Source organism: Pseudonaja textilis, chromosome 1 (genome assembly GCF_049901715.1).
Source record: "Pseudonaja textilis isolate UNSWEBS1 chromosome 1, rPseTex1.2, whole genome shotgun sequence".
NCBI lineage: Eukaryota > Metazoa > Chordata > Lepidosauria > Squamata > Elapidae > Pseudonaja > Pseudonaja textilis.
This window is the reverse complement of record NC_141990.1, coordinates 249,624,216-249,647,699: the sequence shown is the minus strand read 5'-3', so window position 1 is coordinate 249,647,699 and position 23,484 is coordinate 249,624,216. Positions and strand designations below refer to the sequence as shown.

Here is a 23,484-nt window from a genome sequence, read left to right as displayed (position 1 = left end):
ACCATTAAACATAGTAAAATAACTATGTAAATAAATGCTGATAGGACTGGTTACAATCCCTTGGAGATGTTGTCCTGAGGCACTCACTATTCTCCACTGGACTTTCATCTGTTACCCATTTCAGAGTTATGACTCAATCACCACTGCTTTATTTTTCTGTGGAATGGGAAGAGATACCACCATCCCCAAATCAAGGACAAACTTTCACTCAGTCATTTGTGGAATTTGGCCATTCTACTAAAAACATAGATAGCAAGAAGCATTCACCATTGCTTTTTATATCATTGAGCTTATTTGCATCATTGAAAATACTTTATGTCATGCTCAAACTGGTCCACTCTGAAATGGCTTAGGAACATCATGTCTGGATTGAGACACTTAAGGGCTTTCAAAGTGTTTAGTCCAGATTATAGGCTACCATGTCATCCTATTGAATAATTCCTCTGCTGATGTGCCTACCTACCTTCCTGCTCCAGGAAAGTTCCTGCATACACACAAAGTAAAATAAGTGATAGAAAAAGGGCAGAAAAGAGCAACAAAGATGGTTAAAGCAGAAGGTTGCAGAAACTGGATATGTCTAATTTAGCAAAGAGAAGGAGTAGAGGTAACAAAATAGTATTCTTCCAATATTTGAGGGACTGTCAAAAAGAAGAGTGGGACAGCCTTTTCTCCAAAGCACCTGAGGGCAAGATATGAAGTAAAGAATGGAAACTTATCAACTTATCCAGCCTAGAACTAAGAAGAAATTTACTAACAGTAAGAAAAATTAAATCAGTAAATAACTTGCCTTCAATAGTTGTGAGTGCGCCATCACTGGAGGATTTTAGGAAGAGTTTGGACAGCCATTTGTCTGGAATAGTATAGGGTTTGCTGCTTTAGCAGGGGATTGTAATAGAAGACTCTGTTATTCTTTATTATGTTATTCTGTTAAGATAAAAAAATGCACATAGATACAGGCACAAGACAGATTTTTGGGGGGGAGTTAGGGTTAGTTGGTCTTGTAGTCATCATTATTTCATTTAGTTGGTCTTGTAGTCATCATTATTTCAATCTCCATCACCAACTCCCAAATAGCCCAAGTCATCTGAGATGGGAGGTAGGAGTGAATGATTCTGTCTCAAGTGATTGGAAAAATGAAGCACAAGATTTTTTAGTTTCATTTAAAAAAAGTCACAGAGAAAAGTAGGATGCTCATAAGTAACAAAAAAAAAGAAGAGAATGAAATGGAGGAAGCTATTGGTATTGGCTATGTTTCATATGAGTACCTTTCTATTTACAAGACTCTGTAGCCTTTAGAATAAAAGGCAGCTCTGAAAGGTAAAAGGGACAAGGTAAGTATTAACTCAGTTGAAGGGCCAGCTGAAATAGCCAATGAACTTCGACAAACTGAAGTCTATTGTCCAAACCAGACAAGAAGCTTAAGAATCATAAAATGGGGAAGTGTGTATCAAAAATTGAACAAGAAAAAATACACCAAGGTCATTTTCACAATGATTGAGGGATTATTAGATAGATGATGTTGTCTATTGTTGTCCTCCAAAATCAGTTGCTGGCCAGTTCTGCTAAACAGGGTAACAAGGTAATCCATATCAGCATGTCACAACTAGCAGTACATTATTGTTTTTTCTAATCAAAATTATGAAATCTTTATACTGCCTTCTTCTTCTTTCTCTCCTTTGTTTTGTTGTCTGAATACATTAACTCATCTTTTCTCAAATCTCCTGTACATATGGCCAACAAGGTCAGAAATTTTGGGACCTGTAGCCTGTTGGCCCACCAGTTTCTTTTTTCTTTTGTATGTTCTTTAACTTTTGGGCGCAACACCCTTTACTATTTTTAAAATAGATTCCTTTATGTTAAATCAGAGGTGGGCTTCTGCCGGTTCTGTCTACCTCTGTAGAACCGGTAGCTCTGAAGAACATAGAACCGGTTCTATGTCTGCTGATGTTTTTGCCCACCCACCTGCCCGGGCTCTTACCTGACCTTTACTTCCTGCATTTTCAACTTCAGCTGCCATGCGAGGCACAGCTACATTTTAAAAAGCAGGAAAAAAGTACTTTTTCGGCACGCAGTGCTGTTCATCTGTCCAGGCACCAGGCTAATGATGATTTGCAGGTGCGCCCGCAGCATGCAGGGAAGCACATCATAAATCACTGAACCTCGTAAATCACCGAACCAGTAGTTAACCTTGTCGGATCCCACCCCTGTGTTAAATGTTTTGGAATATACTGTATGTGTTCATGTACACATATACATACATATTGCAACATAACTCTGAATAAGCTAACACAATAGTTTAATTTAAATGGGGTAAGGGGATTTGCCTTTTTGCAAACTAAAGTAATAAAATTGTGCTTCTGAATATTCACTTGAGTAAATTGTAGTTTTATTTTGGAGGTCTGAAGTGACAATTACCTGGAATTGCTCACTGATCATCTTTCCAAGCGAAAATATATTTTATAATAGATGTGTTTAAAAATAAACCTGCCTGGCCAGGGGTGAGATTCAAATTTTTTAACAACCGGTTCTGTGGACGTGGCTTAGTTGGTAGGTGTGGTTTGATGGTCATATGACTGGGTGGACATGGCTTGGTGGTCATGTTATTGGCTGGGCGTGGCCAACTCAATGTCACTCACATCGAGGCACGCATTTCCTCGCCTGGCCTCTCATGACTGTGGGGATGCTGCAAGTCGTAAGTATGAAAAATGGTCATAAGTAACTTTTTTCAGTGCCACTGTAACTTTAAATGGTCACTCCACACAAGCAAAGTACCAGCAAAGGAGGGGAAAAAAACTCCAGAGAAGTTCCTGAGACAGGAATTCTAGTCCTGCCAAGAATGTAATAAGGGTTAACAGAGAGGCAGTTTCTGTAAGCAACACCAGAATGTTTCCTTCCTGCCTTCCTTACAGGATTAGGCCAGTAATTTCTTCTAACAACCGGTTCTCTGAACTGCTTAGAATGTTAACAACTGATTCTAGTGAATTAGGTGCGAACTGGTAGAATCCCACCCCTATGCCTGGCTGAGTTTTCTTGAGATAACAGAATCAGCAGTAGATTTCTCCTGCACAGCAGGAACTTGGTACAACAGATGCATTTGGAATCTAATGATAAAAAGTACTTTATGAGCTATATATTTCAAACAGCTTGGGTAACGTGAAAGTAGTGACATTATGCTGAATTTTTAGTTAAAGTACTTCAAATGTTGACCTATCAACAGAAATGGTAAAAAATATCATCTAGCCAGAAATGATTATGTATACAGGATACTGAAGAAGAAACAGATTTTGGTGATAGCACATAGTTTGTAAAAGAGCTGGTGCAGTGCGATTAGAGATAGATAGATAGATAGATAGATAGATAGATAGATAGATAGATAGATAGATAGATAGATAGATAGATAGAATATTAGGCAAAACAAATTATAAACACGTTTGGAATGACAAGTTACATGTTGCTAAAACCTTATGGCAGCAACTAGTTTTGATTAAATATCTTATAGGGCTGATAGCCTTCATGTGGTCATATGTGGCTGTTTACATGAATTAAGAATTCAAAAGATATTTTGGATGCTTCTTGTGAATTGTTGGCATTATCCTACATTACAGACTAATTGGGGTGATATGCAGTGACAGAAACATACAAGCAATAAATCCTTGCCAGAAGTATCATCTGTTTCTTTTTCCAATCCATTTGGAACTATCATTTGCAAGGGGGGCTTCATATTTTTCTCTCCCCCTCTTTTTGTTCCTTCAATTCAGTTTTGCTTCCTGGCAACTACATGAACACATCCATACACTCTTTTGGCAATAATAGTAGTAATAGTTTACAACTGCCTCCTTCGTAGGGCTGAGAACTGGTTTTGTACTTAAAGTAGTATTAGAATTCTTGATTATCCACCACCTCCAATCACTGCACCAACTTGGCTTGCTATAATTATCGATCAATATCTGCTTGGAAAATAGTGTGTTGAAAAGGCTTTAAACACTACTTGTATCTGCTTAAGAATGATTTGAATACTTCCATCTTTATTATTTTGTTTTTTAACTTATTATTTAGTCAAAGTCTGGGATTTTAGATTGGCCATCCAATTTTGAAAAAATTCATATAACAGGAACACATGATAAAGGACTGGGAAGTTGCCTGGATTTGGATAATTTGGATAAATAAGAAAGGGAGGGCAGGAAGCAAAAAAAAAAAAAGTTAATGCGGTTCCAAGTCCAGTGAATAGTAATGTTCATAAAACTAATTTACGGTCATTAAACTAAGATAGGGTTAACAAGGGCACTTTATAAACCTGGTTGAATTCTGTTGTATTTAAATTATTTCATTAATGAGGCTTGATCTATAAAGAGACTTCCTTCATTGGTACTTGATATCCCATTGCCTCATTTATTAGCTATTAAATGTAGGTAACAAAGAAGTAAAGACAGTAAAATATTTCTAAGCACTTTTTTGTAGTATTGCTTCAAGACTTTGTCCACTAGTAAAAGTGAATAATTTTGAGTTTAGTTTTATTTAATTAAGTATGGAGTTTTGTTCCAAAATTGGGGATGGGGGAAAACATTTTTTATTTTTGATATGATAATTGATTGGTGCTGAGCACTTCTTCCTCACTCAGCAACATTAGCACATTTTGGTTCTTTTGACTTTGATTTAATGATATCTGGCTGCTCTCTAGAGATAGCCATATGCATTACTTAACTGTTTTAAAATGTGGTAGCCTAACTCAACCAAATGAGGGAGCTCTTCCTATGGTCTGGACTAAATTAGTTTCTGTGCTTCTTCCCAAATCTTATCCTAGTGAAAACAGCTACTAGTCCCCTGCAGAAGATCCTTCTAGCTACCTCCAAGAGATGAAGGGCACAGCAGAGAAAGGGAGAGCTTCTTTAAATGAGCTTCCCTTCCCATGTATGACTTATGTTCTAACCCAAGTATTTGTTTCTAGTCATCTATTATATCCATGGGATATTGGGATTATTTTCTGTCCTGAACTTTATGTGTTCTCTCTCCCCCCCCCTCCCTCTCCCTCTCTCACCCCCCCCCTCTCTCTGTGTATCCCAGAAATGTAATAATTCAGCAGTTCCCTCCACTCTGCAATATCTCATAATCCATTTTTCTATTGCCTGAACTTTGTATTTAAAACTCTGTAAATGAATCAATATTACATTACTTAAAAGATTAATATAATTATCCTCTGCTTACAGTCAAAAAAGATTCAAGCCCAACTGAAGGAGCTTCGCTATGGAAAAAAAGATTTGATATTTAAGGTGAGTTTCTCACTTGAACTGGCAATGATATTTGCTTAAAGACAGTACAACATTAATATAAACTGACCAAATGGTTTTATTCCTCTAACCAATAGAAGAAAATCACAAAAATATCAACATACATATTCAAAGGGATTGGGGGGAAAGAAATGAAAGGTAAATTTGATTTCCATGGTATATTATCCAAATATTCAAGAATTTCTGCTTTTTTAAATGGAGAAAATGCTCTCAAAAGGCAAAGTTTCTCAAGAAAAATCAAACAATTCTAAAACTTTGAAAAGGCTGTTTATTTCATATGTAAATATCTCAAGATTTCTTCAAGGATGAACATTTTAACATTTTTTATGTTATTTAGTTAAGGTTGTACCATCTCGTAAATTTTTTTTCCTCCTGTCTAATTTTTAGATTGCTTCTATATATAATTTTGATTAAATCTTTGCAACATGGATGTTTTACTTTATATCATAATGCTTTTAGATTTTTATTTACTACTAAAACTGCTGATTGTTGTGGTATAAATGTAAAAACTATTACACTATTGTCAAATATTATAACATGAAGTTCTACAAAACAGATTGTCTTGTACAATAATTGAAACTTGACATAGGACAAATATGACTTTTTTTTTTTTTTGCTTCCAACCATTACTCTCAGCCCAGAATACATATCTTAAAGCACTCTGAAAATGGATTTTCTTTTGTGAAGGCAGTCCACTGATAACTACTGTATGTGATGGGGGAAAAGTTTAGTGTGCTTGTTAAAATTAATAGACTGAAATTTTTTGCATTTTTTTTCTCATGGAAGAGAAAATGTGTACAAACATTTAACCAGTATCTTTATTTTAAAACTGGAGTCAGAACATACATCTTTTGGTTTGTTTTTTTAAATTGGAATACCAGATAAGGGTCAAGAAATAAGGATCATGCAAGTATTATACATTCTAATTCCACTTGTCCTCCAACCTCTCTAAAGTTCATTAACTAAAATAATGCATTTATTTTAAGGAATTATTTTGGGCAAAGAAAAGAACCCCAATAACTGTCAGGAGTGCTGGAGGGCCTGCAGATTAAATGTTCACTGTTGGTATTCTACCGGTTCTGCCCAGTTCTGCCAATCAGCTATGAGTAGCAGAGACCAAACCAAGTTCTCTCCGATGCTCTGTGTTGGGCCCACTCACCTGCCCCAGCTCCTGTACTAACCTTTATGTCCTGCTTTTGAAGCACAGCTGCTTTGCGTGGCACAGCAATTGCAACATGGCAGCTACTGAAGCATCAGGGAGAGTGCAGAATTGGAGAAGGCGACTCAAAACACCTCTGTGCCTGTGAAAAGTGTGTGTTTGATGTGTGCATGTGCACAAAGTGCTTGTGCACACACAAAGCACTCCTGCCAAGCCATGCCAAGCACAGAAAAGATGGTAAAAATATTTGAAACAAACCACTGTCAATGTTCCGTGCTTGAGGCTTTTGAACTTGCAATATTCTAGAATCCAAATGTCTGTGATGTGCGAGTTTGTGTGTGTATAAGATAGGATTCAGTTTTCATCAGGGAACAGAATTAGTCTAAAAGGGTCCTTTGCATTTACATTTGGCATTCAGTGGGGATAAAGGCTCTTAGAGATGGACTCAATCTTGATACACTCAACCCATTTTTAGTATTCCCCTTGGTAAATGATATGAATGTTTTCTAAATATTTGGTTGCAGGAAGATACAGATGCATAACTAGAATAATGTGCAATGATGCTACTCCCTTAAGTTTTCTGTTGTATCTATTAAAGATCCGGTGATTTTGTTCCTGGATACAAAATCAGTAATATGCACTACTGTTAATATTCAGGAGATGGAAATGCCTTCCTATTTATTTTTACAACTTAAAAGCTTATAAAGAAGGAGGAGGGGAATGATCCTTAGTGGAATATCTAATGCAGAGAAGGGAAGGGTTTTTTTTTTCTATTCTAAGTGCTGTCAAAACCAACACCACCAGTACCACCACAGAGCAATTAAGGGACTAATAGCTCTATGTATAACTTGCATATGTGTTTCACAAGATAGCTTTAAAAAGTTGTAATACAAGATTTATTGTATCAGTTGTGGTTGGATGTACTACTGGTTTAAAAAATGTAGCCAGCAGATATCTTAAATCTTTGTCAGATACTTGTCAGAATTGTAGCCTGGCTTCTTTCATCTTGATGTCCATTTGCTTGGTGCTGTGTGCAACTAATTTTAGCAGATAACTAAAATCTTGTAACAATATGGTGGGCATAAGCGCACCAACATGCCTACCATCCCTGTCCTATTTTTCTTTTATTTTTCTTATATGTATCCATGTATTCATAACTATGTTTTTACTTATACCTTTTATCTTGCAAGCAATTGACAAACCAAATAAAATAAATATACCATAAATGTTTATTGTAAATGATCATGATAAAACATGTTTATTTTAAAAAAGCAAAAGGTTTTTTTGTTACCAATCAATTTATAGTACCTATTAAGTTCCATTGGAAAAATTCTTAAATACTATGGCTGAAATCTAAAGAATTAAGAGTGTAATACTCTCTTTTCCAAGACCTTTGTATTGTGTATCTTTGTATCCACTGAAGAAAGTGTCTGGAAAAGTGTTGGACTCCCCATAGCTCTGTGTAATTAGCATTTACAGCAAACAAAGGATAAATAAATAAAATTAGCCCTATTTTCCTCTCTTTATGCTTCTACTAAACCAGAAAAGTCATGGAATGCAGAGAGGGAGTTGATAAATCAATTATTATACTTGGTTAAGGAATGAAAAAATAAGGAAAATGTAATAAAGCATTATTTGCATAACAATGAAACAGTACAGCACTAACAGTTCATTCTGAAAAGGCATGTATGAGACTGAAAGGCACAGTACTCATTTATTTGAAAACTTCAAGCTCCAAATCTTAGCAGATGGATATATCTCTCTGAAGTCATTTGTCCAATAGTTGAACTGGTACAAAGTCCCTACCACCACACAAACATATTTTCTATACAGAAGCGTAAAGACTAAGAGCTTTCCACTCCTTTGATAACTGCTTTGAACTTGGGGTGGGGGACCGTATATTCCACTTTCCCCTAGTACAGTGTAGATTAGTCATTGAGGAACCAAACAGGACCTTGAGTACCCGAAGACTATATTTGCCTTTATGGTATAACAGGAATTAAAAAACAAACAGATTGAATCAGTCTAAGAATCAGAGCCTGAGTGAAATAGCCCAGAGTATAGCATTTAAAAATACATTATATGATCAAATATTATATGTGATATTTTACATTAAAAACTACCAGCAGATACATAATGAATGAAAATTGCATTCCATGTAATATTAATCAAATATAAAAAGAAAAATGAATTGGCTTTTAAATGAAAATGGAGCAAGTACAAAATTAGAAAATCTGGTTCTCCAAGAATGTTTCAGTTGAAGAACATTTTAACAAAATGCTGATGCAGCTGATCTGGTTCAAAACATTTACTTTTATTTAATGCACCAATTTGTTACTTCTTTCTCTTCTTCTTGCATAGATAATAAATGGTTTGGATCCCAAGATATTATCTTTTAACCAGAATGCAAATTCTGATTTGCCAATTCAACTTCCAGTTAGCCCTGTCTGGATCCATTCCATAGGATTTGTGGTAATTCAACTGAGTTGCTACAGACCACTTTCTCCTTTTCCCACAACATCCATCTAGCCTCCCAAAAAATCTGCTGAATGGGATAGATTTGAGTACAGTATATGATAAAGATAATTACTTAAATTAAGCAAGAAATATACTTCTCTGCACTTGTGATCATCTTCAACAGGGGTCTTCAAACTTGATAGCTTTAAGACTTGTGGGTTTCAACTCGCAGAATTCCTCCTCCAGCCATGTTAGCTCAGGAATTCTGAGAGTTGAAGTCCACAAGTCTTCAACTTGCCAAGTTTGAAGACCCTTGATCTTCAAGATGATGTCATAGTGATGCAAAATTGCAACATCTTTAAGGTTTAAAACATTTTTTTTTCATACAGTGAAGATTGTATGGATGATATTGTGTATGTCATAGGTTTCCTCTAAATAAAATTAGTAGCATGAAACACAATGTTCAGTGCTCATGGTTTAACTCAGAACTAATTATGCAAAGAATGCCTCTTAGTTTAATTAATTTATGTTGAAATTAAAAGGGGGGGGGGGAATCACATGAAGCAAACATTGACAGAGCCAAATTAAAAGAACATCATGCAGCAATTCCCATTATTATCCTTCCAAATATCCAATCCTCTTTTGTTTCTGCATCTTACATTTAGGGAGTATTAAAAATACTTCAAATGATTAATTCCTTATTTTACATTTTAAAAATCTGAGCACTTGCTTTATGGACTTAGGAACATTTTACTGAAAAATGTAAACATTGGTTATCTTCTAACAATATGGCAGGTCGAAGTAGGGTAATCTAAGAATTTGTTTTTGTTCAAAAGGGTTGGAAGCTATAGATAACACAAAGAGCAACGAGGGTTTTGGAACGACATACCATTTACTATGTTCATCTTTAATTTATTCAGGCTAGAGTTTATGCCCTCCTGGCAAAGGCTGCTGCTAGCAAAGATTCCTTGCATATGTCATTCCCCAGATGGATTCATAAGAGTCTGCCACACATGAATAAACAATAATTGAGAATATATATATACCTCAAGGTTGAACTGTTGGCTTTTTGATATTTCCTGTTTTCTGCTTATTTTACTATTAGCTACTAGGGAGGATGTGTGGTGGGGTGTTTGTCTCCCTCCTTGACTCTTTAGATAAGCCCCACTATATACTATATAAAATATGGTAATAAAGTAATTTTAGGTAAACCCCACCTACAATGTCTACCATATAAAATATTAACAAATAATTTGGATTGCAGGAGGATAGAAGTATAATTAAGAAATACATAATAAATAAATATCTGAAAAAGGAAAAATTATTGAATCTGAAAACAGCCCTGTAAAAGCAATAAAATGAATTGCAATTTGTAAGATTAATCTTACAAATTTAGTTCCCTAATCTAAAATATCAAACTAAAATGTATCACTGACAATATTTGTTCAGGTAACCAGGATCAAATGAAGCGATGAATTATGGACCCCCAAGCACTTTTTTGTGTCAGTCAGGAGTATTTTATCTGTGAGGCTTTCAAAATTTAATATCAAATTATAATTTGTTTAATAATCAATAAAATAATAAATAAAAAAATCCTGATTTGGGATCAGGAAAAAGACACCCTGATATTCCTAAAGATTTACATTCTAGTACCCAATATTACTTAATAAAAAACATTAATCTTCACTGTAGTCCCATTTTACAATTATCAACTTGGGACAAATTGAACTAAACCAGACATGATTTTTCTTGCATTATTTGATATGTTTGAGTTTCTGGCTAACAAAGAGTCAAATCCATTCATTGCATTCATTATGTAACACTCTTTTTTATTTACTCTAGATTAAGCTTACAATTCTCAACTAAAATTAGGAGTATTTTGCAAGTTTTAGAAAACATAGCCATCAGCTTCTGTTTGGCTATGTTAAGGCTCAGAAGTGAAATGAGTTGGACCTGGCTACTACTAACTTGCCTACTAGTACAAGAGATATGAGATCAGGAAATGACAGTGTAGATTGGGAAATTAAAAAAATCCAGCAGAAGGTAACAGCAAGCTACATTCAGACTGTGCCAAGAAAAGTACATGGATGTGTTCCCGAGAATCAAATTCAACTCAAAGAAGATCTGCCTTCACAAATCTATCCCACCTGCTCTGTTTGCTTCCCTTATTTTCACAGGGAGGAAGAGTTCCACAATTATGGTATGGGGAAAGTGGAAGGTTTCAAACATCTATCTTTTTTCTTGTGAAAGGAAGAGAAGAAATATTTATTTATGCAATCATTTATATACCTCATTTCTAATGACTCAACATTTATAGTAATAGTAATATAATCAAAACGAGAATCTAATTTATGAGAAATTTCTTCAGATAACATATTAAAAAGCAGAGACATCATCCTGCCAACCAAAGTGTGTATAGTCAAGGTTTCCCCTATTGCAATGTATGCCTCTGAAAGTTGGACCATAAGAAAGTGCCAAAGAATTGGGGCCTTTGAATTATGGTGCTAGTCCCTTGGACTGCAAGGTGATCAAACTGGTCAGTCTTAGAGATCAACCTGGACTGCTCTTTAGAAAACCAGATCTTGAAGATGAAACTCAAATACTTTGGCCACCTCATAAGAAGGAAGGACTCACTGGAGAAGAGCCTAATGCTGGGAACGTTTTGAGGGCAAAATGAAAGGACGACAGAGAATAAGGTGGCTGGATGGAGTCACTGAAGCAGTCGGCATGAGATTAGATGGACTCCGGGGGAAAGACAGGAAGGCCTGGAGGAACATTGTCTATGGAGTCACAATAAGTTGGACACGACTTTGTGACTAACGACAACAATAACCATAGCCCCCCCCCTTCCGGTTTGCCAGGCTTCGGCGGTGGCGGGGATTCACGACTGTGCGCGATCCCTGTTGCGCTAGCTATCTTGGTGCCTCCGATCCTGATGGGTCTGGAGGATAAGGCTGCCCTGTAGAGGCAGCCGAAGATAGGGAGGATCTGGGAAGGGGTTAGGGGGTGTCGCAGATCCCCTCCTCACCCAGCTTAACCTCCTTTTCTCAAGGTGGTGGAGCGGCGGTCAGCAATGGCGGTCAGCAATGTGGCAACAAAGAAGCCGGCAGCTGGAAAAGATTGTGCTGGAGGAAGAAGGAGAAAGAAGAACCAGAAGTGAAAGTGTTGGCTGAGCCTGGAAAATCACAACCTTTAAAACCCTGGAAACGGAATTGCTTGAATTGCCTGAAAGATACATTGTATCCCTAAGAAGAGCAAAGTGGTGGAGAAAGCTGTCAAGGGAAAACTTTTTTTTTTTATTCACTCTCCCACCCCATAGAAATAGCAGACAGAGACTTGGAAAATATATTTGAAGGTAATTCAATTGAATTACCGAAGGTAATTCAATTTGAAAGTTATGAGATAAAGGATTTTTGGACTTTGGATTTAACAACTTTAGAAATTGGAAAACCCGTATTTCTGAGCGTTTAAAGGGAAATTGCTGTTGTAAGTGGGGGGAGAGGAAAAAAAATTTTTGGAGCAGAGCTTGAAAAAGGAGGAGACTGCCTAGAACTTTAAAGAAAGATATACTTTAATGGGAACTTTTTGATCAATCAGTAATCCCAGAAAGAGAAATAGAAGAAGGGAAAAAAAAAGTATTAAAAGAAATAGTTTATTTGGATCTTTTAGTGACTTTGGAATTTTTTGGAATTATTCTTGATTAAAAACACTTGGGTGGTTGTTTTTGAAGAAGTTTTTCTCTTCATGATGGCATTGCTTCTGGATGAACTAAAAATTCAGTATCAAAAATATAAAAAAGAAGAGCAAGATGGAAAAGACACTTTGGGCACTCTTTTTCAATTTCTAGAAATGGCGGTATGCACTTATGAAAAACTGACTATGCAGCTGGATGACTGGAATAAAGAAGAAGAAGAAGCCATCTTGGATGAACAATGGGTTTTCTTTGGGGAGGAGGAGGAAGAGGAAAAGAAAAAGGGGATTTTAAGGTTTGAGAAAACAATCCAAAAAGAGAAAAATGAGATGAAAAGTGGATACAAGGTTAGAAAACAACAGAAAGGGGGTAAGCAGAAGAAGAAAAGGGAGGAGGAGAGACAATGGGGTAAAAAAGGCAAGGAGAAAAATAAACAAGAGAGAAAGGAGGGGAGGAGAAGCCTAATGGTGGGAAGCAAGATTTAAAGAAACAAAATCTATTTAGAGACAATGGGTAAATTTAATTGAAAAAGGGATTCTGGAAGGTACATAAGAGTGTGTTTTTGTATGTGTATTTAGAGTAAAATGTGTATCAATATATATGATTAGCTTTTTAATGGTATCGATGGTGGTTTATATGCTTTTATTTTGTAATTGTAGTGTACTTGGTTTTTTTATAAAATTTATTGTGTAATTTTAGAATGTACTAATCAGAATCCCAATAAGTAAGTGTTATATTAAGCATTATTAAGCTAGGGGAAAGAGTCAAAGTCGTTACTCCAATCAGTGTACAGGAGAAGTATATTTAAAGAGAAAAGATGGATGGATAACTGGAAAAGAACAGACAAAGAATGATAAGTATTATGAATTGTATTGAGATAAGATAAATAAAATAAAACTAAGAAAGATAAAAGAGGGAAGAAGCTATATAGAAAATTGAAAATGGTAATAAGATATGGAATGATATATAAAGTAAATATGATTTTTGAATTTGTGTCTGTGCGAAGAGTTTTAATCCGGGATCAAGCAGCTTTCAGAAAAGATGTTTTATGTTTTATGTCTTGTATGTTTGTGTATTGTTTTTTGAAAGGCAAAAAATTTAATTAGTAAGAAATATAATCTGGATAATAGAATGAAAAGGAGAAATTGGGATAAGATATGAAGTTGAGCAGATAATGTAAATATACATATTACAATTTGGAAATATTTTGTATGTCCTACTGGTTTTTCCAGAAAGATCTTTTATGTTATTATGCCTTGATTGTCTGTGTGTTCTGTAAAGTTAATAAAATTTGTTTTTTTTTAAAAAAAAAAACAATAACCATAGCCCCCATCAATTTATGTGTTTACTGTGTTATAATCATCCCATTATATTCCAAAGCAGGAAAATTAATCAAAAGATCTAAAACTTAATCAAAAGAACTTAATCAAAAGATCTAAAACTTACAATTCTCAACTAAAATTACCAACCTTACTAAAATTCCATCATAAATTGATTCCCAGAGACCCTCATAATCCAGTTCACCATTTGTTGATGGAAAAGCATCCTTGCTTACCATAATATTATATGTTTATCATTTGTTTATTTATAAAGTATTTAATATCCTGCCTTTATCATCTGTATAAATAACTCACAGTAGCGAACATATCCTAACACACCTTCCTCTTCCTATTTTCCCTACAACAACCTTATGTTTTTATATTTAGCTTATATGCTAAATCAAACAGTTTTCCAGATAATTTTGTTTCTGTTTTAGCATGTTGGTATTTGTGACTGTTGGATCAAGTTCATCCTTCATTTATTCATTTTTTAAAAAAAAACACATATTCATTTATTAAAATGGTTCCAAAATGAAATGTTATTTTACTCCGCTGAGCTTTCTCTTTCCCTTTATCAGTAATTAAATTAAAAAGGACTAAATTCAAGATTTGATTCAATGCTACTTGCTGAAGTGCCATTCAAAATACAGTCAAGTTAGGAAAAAATGTCTTATGTTTTAAAAAAAATAACATAATCTCCTATCCTTATTACGAACATCTTTCTCTTCATCTTCTATTATCTATATTGTCATTAAATTTTAAAGTGTAGCATTTTTAGGGCACAGACTTAGTTGCTTTTTTAAAAGTATGACATATGTGGATAATGCTATTTAGATAATACAAATCTATCATCATCATTGCTATTTACATAATATAAGCCTATTATCATTACCGCTAGTTACATATTACAATTATGTCATTATTACTGGTGACTTTTTGGCCAAGAGGTAAGGTCAGATATATGCTTAAGAAGACATAATATAGAATTATTTATCTCACTCCAAATACAAATACACAGGGAGTGGGGTGAAATCTGTGAACAAAACATAGCAAGTGAAATGAGGTTATTGTCAATTCACTGCACTAACACTATTTTAAAAATTTATAGGGTGTTTGGATGTAAAGAAGAGGAAGTGGATATTTTCCCCTAGTGATAGAAATTTCATAGTGGTGAGTTTGTTGAAGATGAGAAAGAGATATAGAAACTCCTGGGTACATCCAATATGTTATCTTAATAACAAGAGATGTAAGCATGGAGACAAGGATCTAAAGCATATTATATTTTTATTGCCAAAAAACTGTTAGCATATTGTTTGCCAGAGTAAATACTGAAATCTATTTAATTCAGAATGAATATGGATATGCTGTGAAGACTTCTGAAATGGCAGCTGCTTTTGCAGACTATGTCCTTAGCAGTGCATCTCTTTTGCAAACTTTCTCTTTTTCATCAAGAATGATTTATCTAGAAAAAAATAATATCTTGCCTTAGAATTTTACAAGTTGAACCTTGAAATCATCAGCACAAAAATGGATTTTTATTTCCCTCAAGGTGGAACTGAAATGTTCATTTCTTCAAAGTAATAAAAGGAAATCAAAGGGATTCTTGAAGCTTGAGATAAAACATGGTAAAATACAGTTTACACTTTTAATATAGTTCCTAAGCCCCAAAATTGATATGCTACAGTGACTATCAGTTAATTGTTTGAAGGCAGAATGTTCACTTACCCACTTCTGTGAAAAGTTGCTACTGATAATCTAGATTACATGGTCAAAGGAAGGCACAGCTCCTTTATTCTTCAGGTCTGTTCAGAAGAGACAATTATTATTGATCAATAGGTCAAAATAGAGTATAAATAATTTGATTATAGTAATATGTTTGAAGTTGTCATGAGATTTGTTATTCTATACATACATAATGTTGGGCAAGTAATTTACAAAGGAACAAGAATGGATTTGATGGACTAATTAAAAAAACTTCATTAAATCTGAGTTGGCCCATAGATAAGAATGCCATCTCTATTTTCTTTTCATCAAAGTAAGTGTTGTTTCATGATATAAAATGGTGTGTGTTCATATGTATATGTAGGGGTGGGATTCTACCTATTTGCTAGAACCAGTTGTTAACATTCTAAGCAGTTTGGAGAACCGGTTGTTAGAAGAAATTACTGGCCTAATCCTGTAAGAAAGGCAGGAAGGAAACATTCTGCCTCTCCATTAACCCTAATTACATTCTTGGCAGGACTAGACTTCCTATCTCAGGAATGTCTCTGGAGTTTTTTTTTCCCCTTCCTTTGCTGATACTTTGCTTGTGTGGAGTGACCATTCAAAGTTACAATGGCACTGAAGTAAGTGGCTTATGACCATTTTTCACACTTATGACTATTGCAGCATCCCCACAGTCATGAGAGGCCTAGTGAGGAGATGCATGCCTCGATGTGAGTGATGTTGAGTTGGCCACACCCAGCCAGTCACATTACCACCAAGCCACGCCCACAAAACCGGTTGTTAAAAAAATTGAATCCCACCCCTGCGTATATGATCTCCTCAGTTTCCACTTCATCTATCAACTTAATAATACATTTTGTGCAACAGGTAAACTGAATGAAACTGAGTGAATGAAAGCTCACAGTGAAAATAATTAAAGGGAACTACTGCTCTTATGTGTCAGGTGTGATGACAATTTTAAAAGTATGATAGGAATCTGTCTCATCATCTTACAATCAAAAGTTGGGACTGGGTAGAATCTTTGCTTTAAGAAAGTCTATGTTGCTAAACCCAAAACATAAAGGAAATTTCTGGGAATTATCAAACCTTGATATAATGCTTTGGAAATAGCTCCTGAAAGGCTTAATGTAGCCTGATTAATTACAACTCATAGCTCTTCCCTTAAATCATAAGCAACAAAAATAGTAACAAAGCTGAGAGAAGCCAAGATTTATTTAGGTCCTGCTTAGGAGCACAAAATAAGAATCAAGGTACATTCTAAATGAAAATGCTGAGGGTTCTTGAGGATCAAGAAACCCATAAATAATTTAATTTGTGGCATTATTTTGATTTTGAGTGACCTTTTCTTTGGGCAGTTCTGGACTGGTTCATAACCTTTCCAAAGATTTTCAGTAGTTCATAACCTTTCCTTAATAGAGAAATGCAGAATCCAAATTACAAAACAACTTTATAAAAACAGTATAACCTGGCTTGCACAACCCATAATATTTATCTAGTTAAGGGAAAAGGCTGATATTTTATTGAATCATCTATGATAATTTGAAATCATCAAAGGAAAAGGAAAATATACACAGAAAAGTGTATAAATTCTATAAAACTTACATTTGCTGGGTGAAAAATCTGAGGAGAAATTTCAAGATTTCAAAGAAACAAGAGAAGAATCTGAGTTTAACCAAATTGTTCTCTTTTCTTTATCTCCTAAAAATAATTCAGCTGGTATTTGACTTATGACCATTCATTTAATGACAATTCAAAGTTACAACAATTTTGGGCATTGCATCACCTTAGCAGTTATATAATTACAGTTCAGGCATCTGGCAATCATCTTGTATTTACATCAGTTGCAGCATCCTGGGATCACATGACCATAATTTTCCACCTGTTTTGCTGATATCCAGCAAAAAAGGAGCTCATTGGGGAAGCTAGTTTCTCAACTGCCATAAAAATTGTCATAAAATCAGTTCCAACTTGACTTAAAAGCAATTCTGGTTCCAACTATGATTGTCAGTCAAGAATAACCTGAATTATAAAAAATACCTAAACTCGCTTATGACAATAGGAGCTGTGTGTTTAAGATTTTTAAAAAAATATCTATCCAAGGAATCCAAGGTAAAAATAGAATGCAATAGGAGTATGTATATATGAAATAATTCTTATATAAAGTTGTGTGAAATCAAATATTTTGATATATTTGAGAAGACCGATCACAGTTCTGTGCTTTGTCAGAGAGAACAGTTAATTTTTAGTATATTGAGTGATGACTTAGCTATCACACAAGTGCATTCACTTCAGGTACTTTGAGAATGGGGTGCTAACCTCAACATATCAAACAGATGTGTACAATGCATTTACCATCTGTGTCTTAATGCTTTTAAAAGACTATTGTTTCAGATCTTGCCTTGAGGAACAAATTAATGACATGAGAACTGCATGCTTAATGGACTGTAGTAAAGAAAACATATATATTTACTCTTGATGTGAGGATTTTTTTAATCCTCATTATATACAATGAGGCTCATTAATTCCAAATTCCCCAGCACAAGAGGGAAAAAAACTCTTTGATGTGGGTATGACTATTGTTTGCAATATATATGGTGTATCTCATCCATTTGGATAAGCACATTTGCATGAAACCAGCCTTCTGAACACCTGTAAGATGTGGGCTGAAGAAGCATTGCAAGGCTGTTTATAATACAAATTATTTTTAAAGCTCACTTAAAGCTGGTCCAGGACACACATTTTTAGGCTGATCATCATTATGTTTTTCTTTTTCTTTTAAAATGTCCTATATTTAACAGAGACCTTGTTACATTTCTTAAAAATATAGAATCATACTTAATGACAGTAAAAGGATTCAAAATATGGACAATAGCTTCCTTACATTTTCTTTGGATTTAAGTATTCAGAATATTAGAATCAGACATAATCAGCCTCATAAACATAACCAATAGCTTTAATTTCTTGTGCACTTCTAAATTGCCAGCCTTTTCTACCTCAATATATTTTAAAAAATCTATTTCAAAGAAGGATATCTAATAACTACTGTTCCTTTGTATAAAAGCATTGACCATCCAAACTCTGATCCTGGGAGTCTAGTAGACTTTAGTCAAAATGTACATACAAAACATCCTTTCATTCAACATCTACCCGATTCATCAGAATGGGAAGGCAGGGAAAGTTGCAGGTCTCATCCCCTAGGGAGATATTGCTGGTGGGACTCAGAAGAAGGGCCTTTTCCTTGGTGGCCACCTCTCTCTGGAACAGCATCCCATCAGAAATTAGAATGGCCCCCATTCTAGCACTCTTCTGGAAGGCATTGAAGACCTCGTTCTGCCAGCAGGCCTGGGGAACCTAGAGCAGGATATAGCCCATTAAATGGCTTGTGTGAGCTGTTTCCAAGGTGGGTGGAAGGGGGTTGATTTTATTTTATTATAGTAATATTATATTATATTATATTATATTATATTATATTATATTATATTATATTATATTATATTATTATATTATATGACTCTTCTTTTATTAGTTGAGTTGCCATGTACGAATAGTCAACAATACAAATTCAATAAATAAATAAGGACAATAGGTAGCAATAGGAAAATACATTTTGATACCATTCTGTGATAGTGTAATTTTTGATTTGGTGAATATCTATAGCTGGGGTATAGGGTGATGTTGGAGGTTCATTCTCCTAGATTGTGGGTTGGTTTCTGAACATTTTGTTACCAGGTCTAGATAATATTTTCAGTGGAATTTAGGGGATGTCAGTGTCTTCTGCTTATCAAGGCTTAACAGCATGATAATAATAGGATAAAAATAACAGCATAGTTTTCCCATTAGAAACCAGTGGGAGCCTACCCATTTTTATCTCAGAATGTTAAGTATACATTTATTAGAGAGGTAGTTGGTATAATAATTAATGTGCTGGACCAGATATTAAGAGAATATTAGTTTTAGTTGTTCCATAAACATGATCTTGGGACATTCATACTCTCTTATCCCAGCAGCAGCACAGGGTTATTCTTGTGAAAAAAATAAAAAGAGACTCAAATGGGAGTGGGACTCACCAAAAAGTTATATTTAAAACCTCCAAATCCATCTTCTCCTCAAAAAATAAACCCCAAAAACAAAAATGAACAAAAGAAAATCTCCTCTAAAAACTAAAACAAAACCTGCAGGGAGAGAATATTTCAGATTACAAACCTGTACTGTAGAAAGTCCCTCTGACTAAATGTTTTAATTTGTTCTATTGTATTTTATACACATAATAATTTAAAAGAGAGTCGATATTCTGGATTGGGTTTGGGTACTAATTCAAGGACTTGTTTGACTACAGAAGTTGGCTGATTGGCTCTGGTGCAGCCAATCTTTTCCAGTTTGGATGTTCAAAAAATGTTGGCGTTACATTTCATTTTCATTATTCATGCCAATAAACTTATAGGAATCCCAGTGAAACTCATTTCTATCAGGAAGTTGAGGTCATAGCTTTTTACTCAACTTCCTCACTTTAGGGACTTCTTCTCTTCCCCTCCTCCCTCTTTAACCAGCTTTAAAAAATGGTTTGAATTTCAGACTTTACAAGGTAATGTTGGTAATGTACTCAGTATTTTATTAACATTATATTTACACATTATCACTAAGGGAAAAGACAAAAACAAAAGCAGAATCACTTATTTTTGTCACATTCCAATATTAAGGCTTCCTTAACAATACTCATAGCTATAAATCATTACCATTTTACCTGATGGTATAATTAAGCCACACATTAACCCATGAAGATAATCCCTCAAAGCAAAATTTTCTGTCTGTAGAAAGCTGGCTACATTATTTTATTATAAATAAGGATCTAATATTTAAATTTATTTATTTTTAATTATAAAAGAACAAAATAGTTTATTCAGTAGTTTTTATTTCTTTTAACTCTTGCTTGATTCTTGCTTATCTGCCCTTTTCTTAATTTTGGACTGCATTCTTTGAGAAGAGATTCATAAGCCCATAAATAGGCTTATAATAGGGATAGAAAGTTGAGCATTTATTCTATTTATCTATTTAACTAATTTATATAATCACCCATCTTACATTTATGACTGGGTGGTTCACATTTAAAACATAAACAATACCCAAAACACAGAATAAAACAACCACACAAATAATATATAAGATAAAAATAGGTAAAAGCATAAAACTGCAATCACCGGGGAAGCTCAATAATTCAAGAACAGTGTAGCCAATCTATACGTTCCATGCCACTCTGGTCTTCAGGCCAGAGGCGAAGCCAAATCTTCTGTTCTTTCTGGAAGGCCATCAAAATTGGGGGAAGGAGAATGATGTTCTATAAGGTGGTGCAATAACAGTAAACGACCTCCTCCTGGGTCCCATGTCTAGTGGATTGAACCATACAATCTTCTTTTCTGGGACCTGAGGGACAGAAAATGTCACTTGAGAGAGACCATCTTTCACCCCGTCCCATACCTAGCCCATTTTTCAATAATATTGCTTTCAAAATGATTTAACATGGATGCATCATTTTTAAATCTTCCAGTGCAAATGAATAAAAAATTGCAAATGCCTGTAACAACTGCTAAAAGGGCAATTGCTATCTTAGGATACATTAACACGAGCACAAAATCTACAAGTAAGTGTTCCAATATCTCCTCTGCTTGATTAGGCTCCATTTGGAATACTGTGTGTGGGCACCAGAGTTCAGAAAGGCCATTGACAAATTGAAGTGAAATCAGAGAAGGGTTACCAAAAGGGTAAGAGGCTTGGAAAACAAGCTTAAACAGCCTAAAGCACATCTTCCTTAGCAAACAATATCCAGATAAGCAGTCAGGGGAAAAAAGCAATACCCTAGTCAAATAATTTTTAAGGAAGAAGTTATACTTCAACCCAAGACTGATGGGGAAAGTTGCTACAGGTATAAACAATCAGAAAACTTTACTTTCTCATGGAGTGTTGAGGTTACTTTAGCCTGATAATTAAATGTCTGTAGGAAAACAACCAAGGTCAAAGAATAATAAGAATCCAACAGAACTAAATTGGTGAATAAAAACTATGTGAAAGTAGCTTAAGGCTAGCCATTAGGAAGATTTTCCTGACTATATGATTTGTGATGGATTAGATTAAGCCATTGATTGAAAGATGGATGCGATATTATGGAAAGAATAATGGTAGTCTTCAATTAAGATCCGGTCATTTAGCAACCATGCAAAATTATGGTGAAACAAGTAAGACTTATTACTGGTTCTCATGAGTCCTTGATCACATAATCATGATCTGAGCATATCGTCACTGGCTCACAATTATGACATCTGGTGGTCACATGATTATCATTTGTATCGTTAATTGTTGGTTCTGACAAGTAATATCAATGGAGAAGCCAACAGGAGGTCACAACTGATGGCCACATGATATCACAGAGCCCTGGTGGCACAGTAGTTAGAATGCAGTATTGGAGACAAACTGTCCTTAGCCAGGAATTCAGTTCTGATGGGGTGTGACTCAGCCTTTCATCCTTCCAAAGTCAATAAAATAAGGGTCCAGATTGTTGGGGAAAATATGCTGACAGTGTCCAGAGTCTGCTGTAAAGCATTTTTGGGGTGGTATATATGTCTATTGTTATCACTCTTAATGATAGCATGGCATTCACTTAATGCCAGCAATTGGAAGTACTAGAACAGCCATAGCTAAGTAGCACAGTAACATGACATTGCATTTTACAATTGCATCATCAAGTGATGGAAATTCCAGTGCCAATTACTGTAGTTAAACAAGGATTACCTGTATAGTATAAGCTATAACCAAATGTAATTGATAAAATCTTAACATCCATACCTATCAAGAAAATGAAACAGATAGTTTATCCTTGTTGAGCTTGGAAATAACTATAAATATAGTTATCTTACTAACACTAAACATTGATATTATTTTTAAAAAGTTTCATTGTGGACCAATATGAAATAATATTGTACATCAATATATGGTATATTGTAAAGGAATGTAGAGATGACCTTCGGTTATAAGGGAAAGAGACAACCCCTAGGGCAGGGGTCACCAACCTTTTGGACCTCAGGGACCACCACACTCATAATTTTAAATCCCATGGACCACTAATATGAATTTTGACTGACGGTGGCTTGCTGATGTTTTCCCAGGGTCTCTGCAGAAAGCAGCAGAGACCCTGGGGAAATCCCCCAAAAAGTCTGCAGGAAAATTCCCCACCCCGTTTTCCTACCAATCGATCATTCTTTATTTGACATTGCAGGACACCATATCCAGCTTCGTTCTCGGGGGGAGAGAGAGAGAGAGAGAGAGAGAGAGACTTTTGGCTTCATGCAAGGAAAGCAGCAGAAGCCTTTCTTTCTCTCCCCCAAACTCCACTCAGAAATGAGTCTTTGTGAGACTTGTTGTGCCTGCGCAGCCTCTTGGAGCAGGATGCCTTGCAGGGTCCCAAAGACTCATTTCTGGCAGAGTTTGGAGGAGAGAAAGAAATACTTTTGCTGCTTTCCTTGCACGCAGCCAAAAGCAGAAGAAGAAAGAAGTGGAAAGAAGCAGCCCAGTGGCCAGGTGAGGCATGTGAAGCGAGTGGGGCAAGTTCCCCCCCCGGCCTTCCCCCCCTCCCCTCACTACCTCATGTTGTTCACAATGCAAGCGACGCAAGCGTTGTGTTCCTGCAGGCCATGTGGGTGGTACAGCCTTGTGTTCCCGCACAGACTGAATTAATAATTGTTTTTGGGGGTGTCATTTCTCTGCAGACCACCAAAATTTTCTTGTGGACCACCAGTGGTCCCTGGCCCACTGGTTGGCGACCACTGCCCTAGGAAATGATCAGATAAAAGGGAAGAGCTC

The 23,484-nt window shown here is 35.4% G+C and overlaps 1 protein-coding gene across 3 annotated transcripts in view; it reads left to right on the top strand.

The window, feature by feature from the left end:
• Positions 1 to 23,484, top strand: part of LUZP2 (leucine zipper protein 2) — a 418,915-nt gene that overhangs the window by 304,202 nt on the left and 91,229 nt on the right. For 2 of the 3 annotated variants that reach the window (XM_087921245.1, XM_026706368.2), the window contains exon 7: positions 5,205 to 5,267. The exons of the other annotated variant lie outside the window; for it this stretch is intronic. In XM_087921245.1, coding sequence (XP_087777371.1) covers positions 5,205 to 5,267 — 63 coding nt within the window. The remainder of the gene's footprint in view (positions 1 to 5,204; positions 5,268 to 23,484) is intronic. 3 annotated transcript variants of the gene reach the window in all.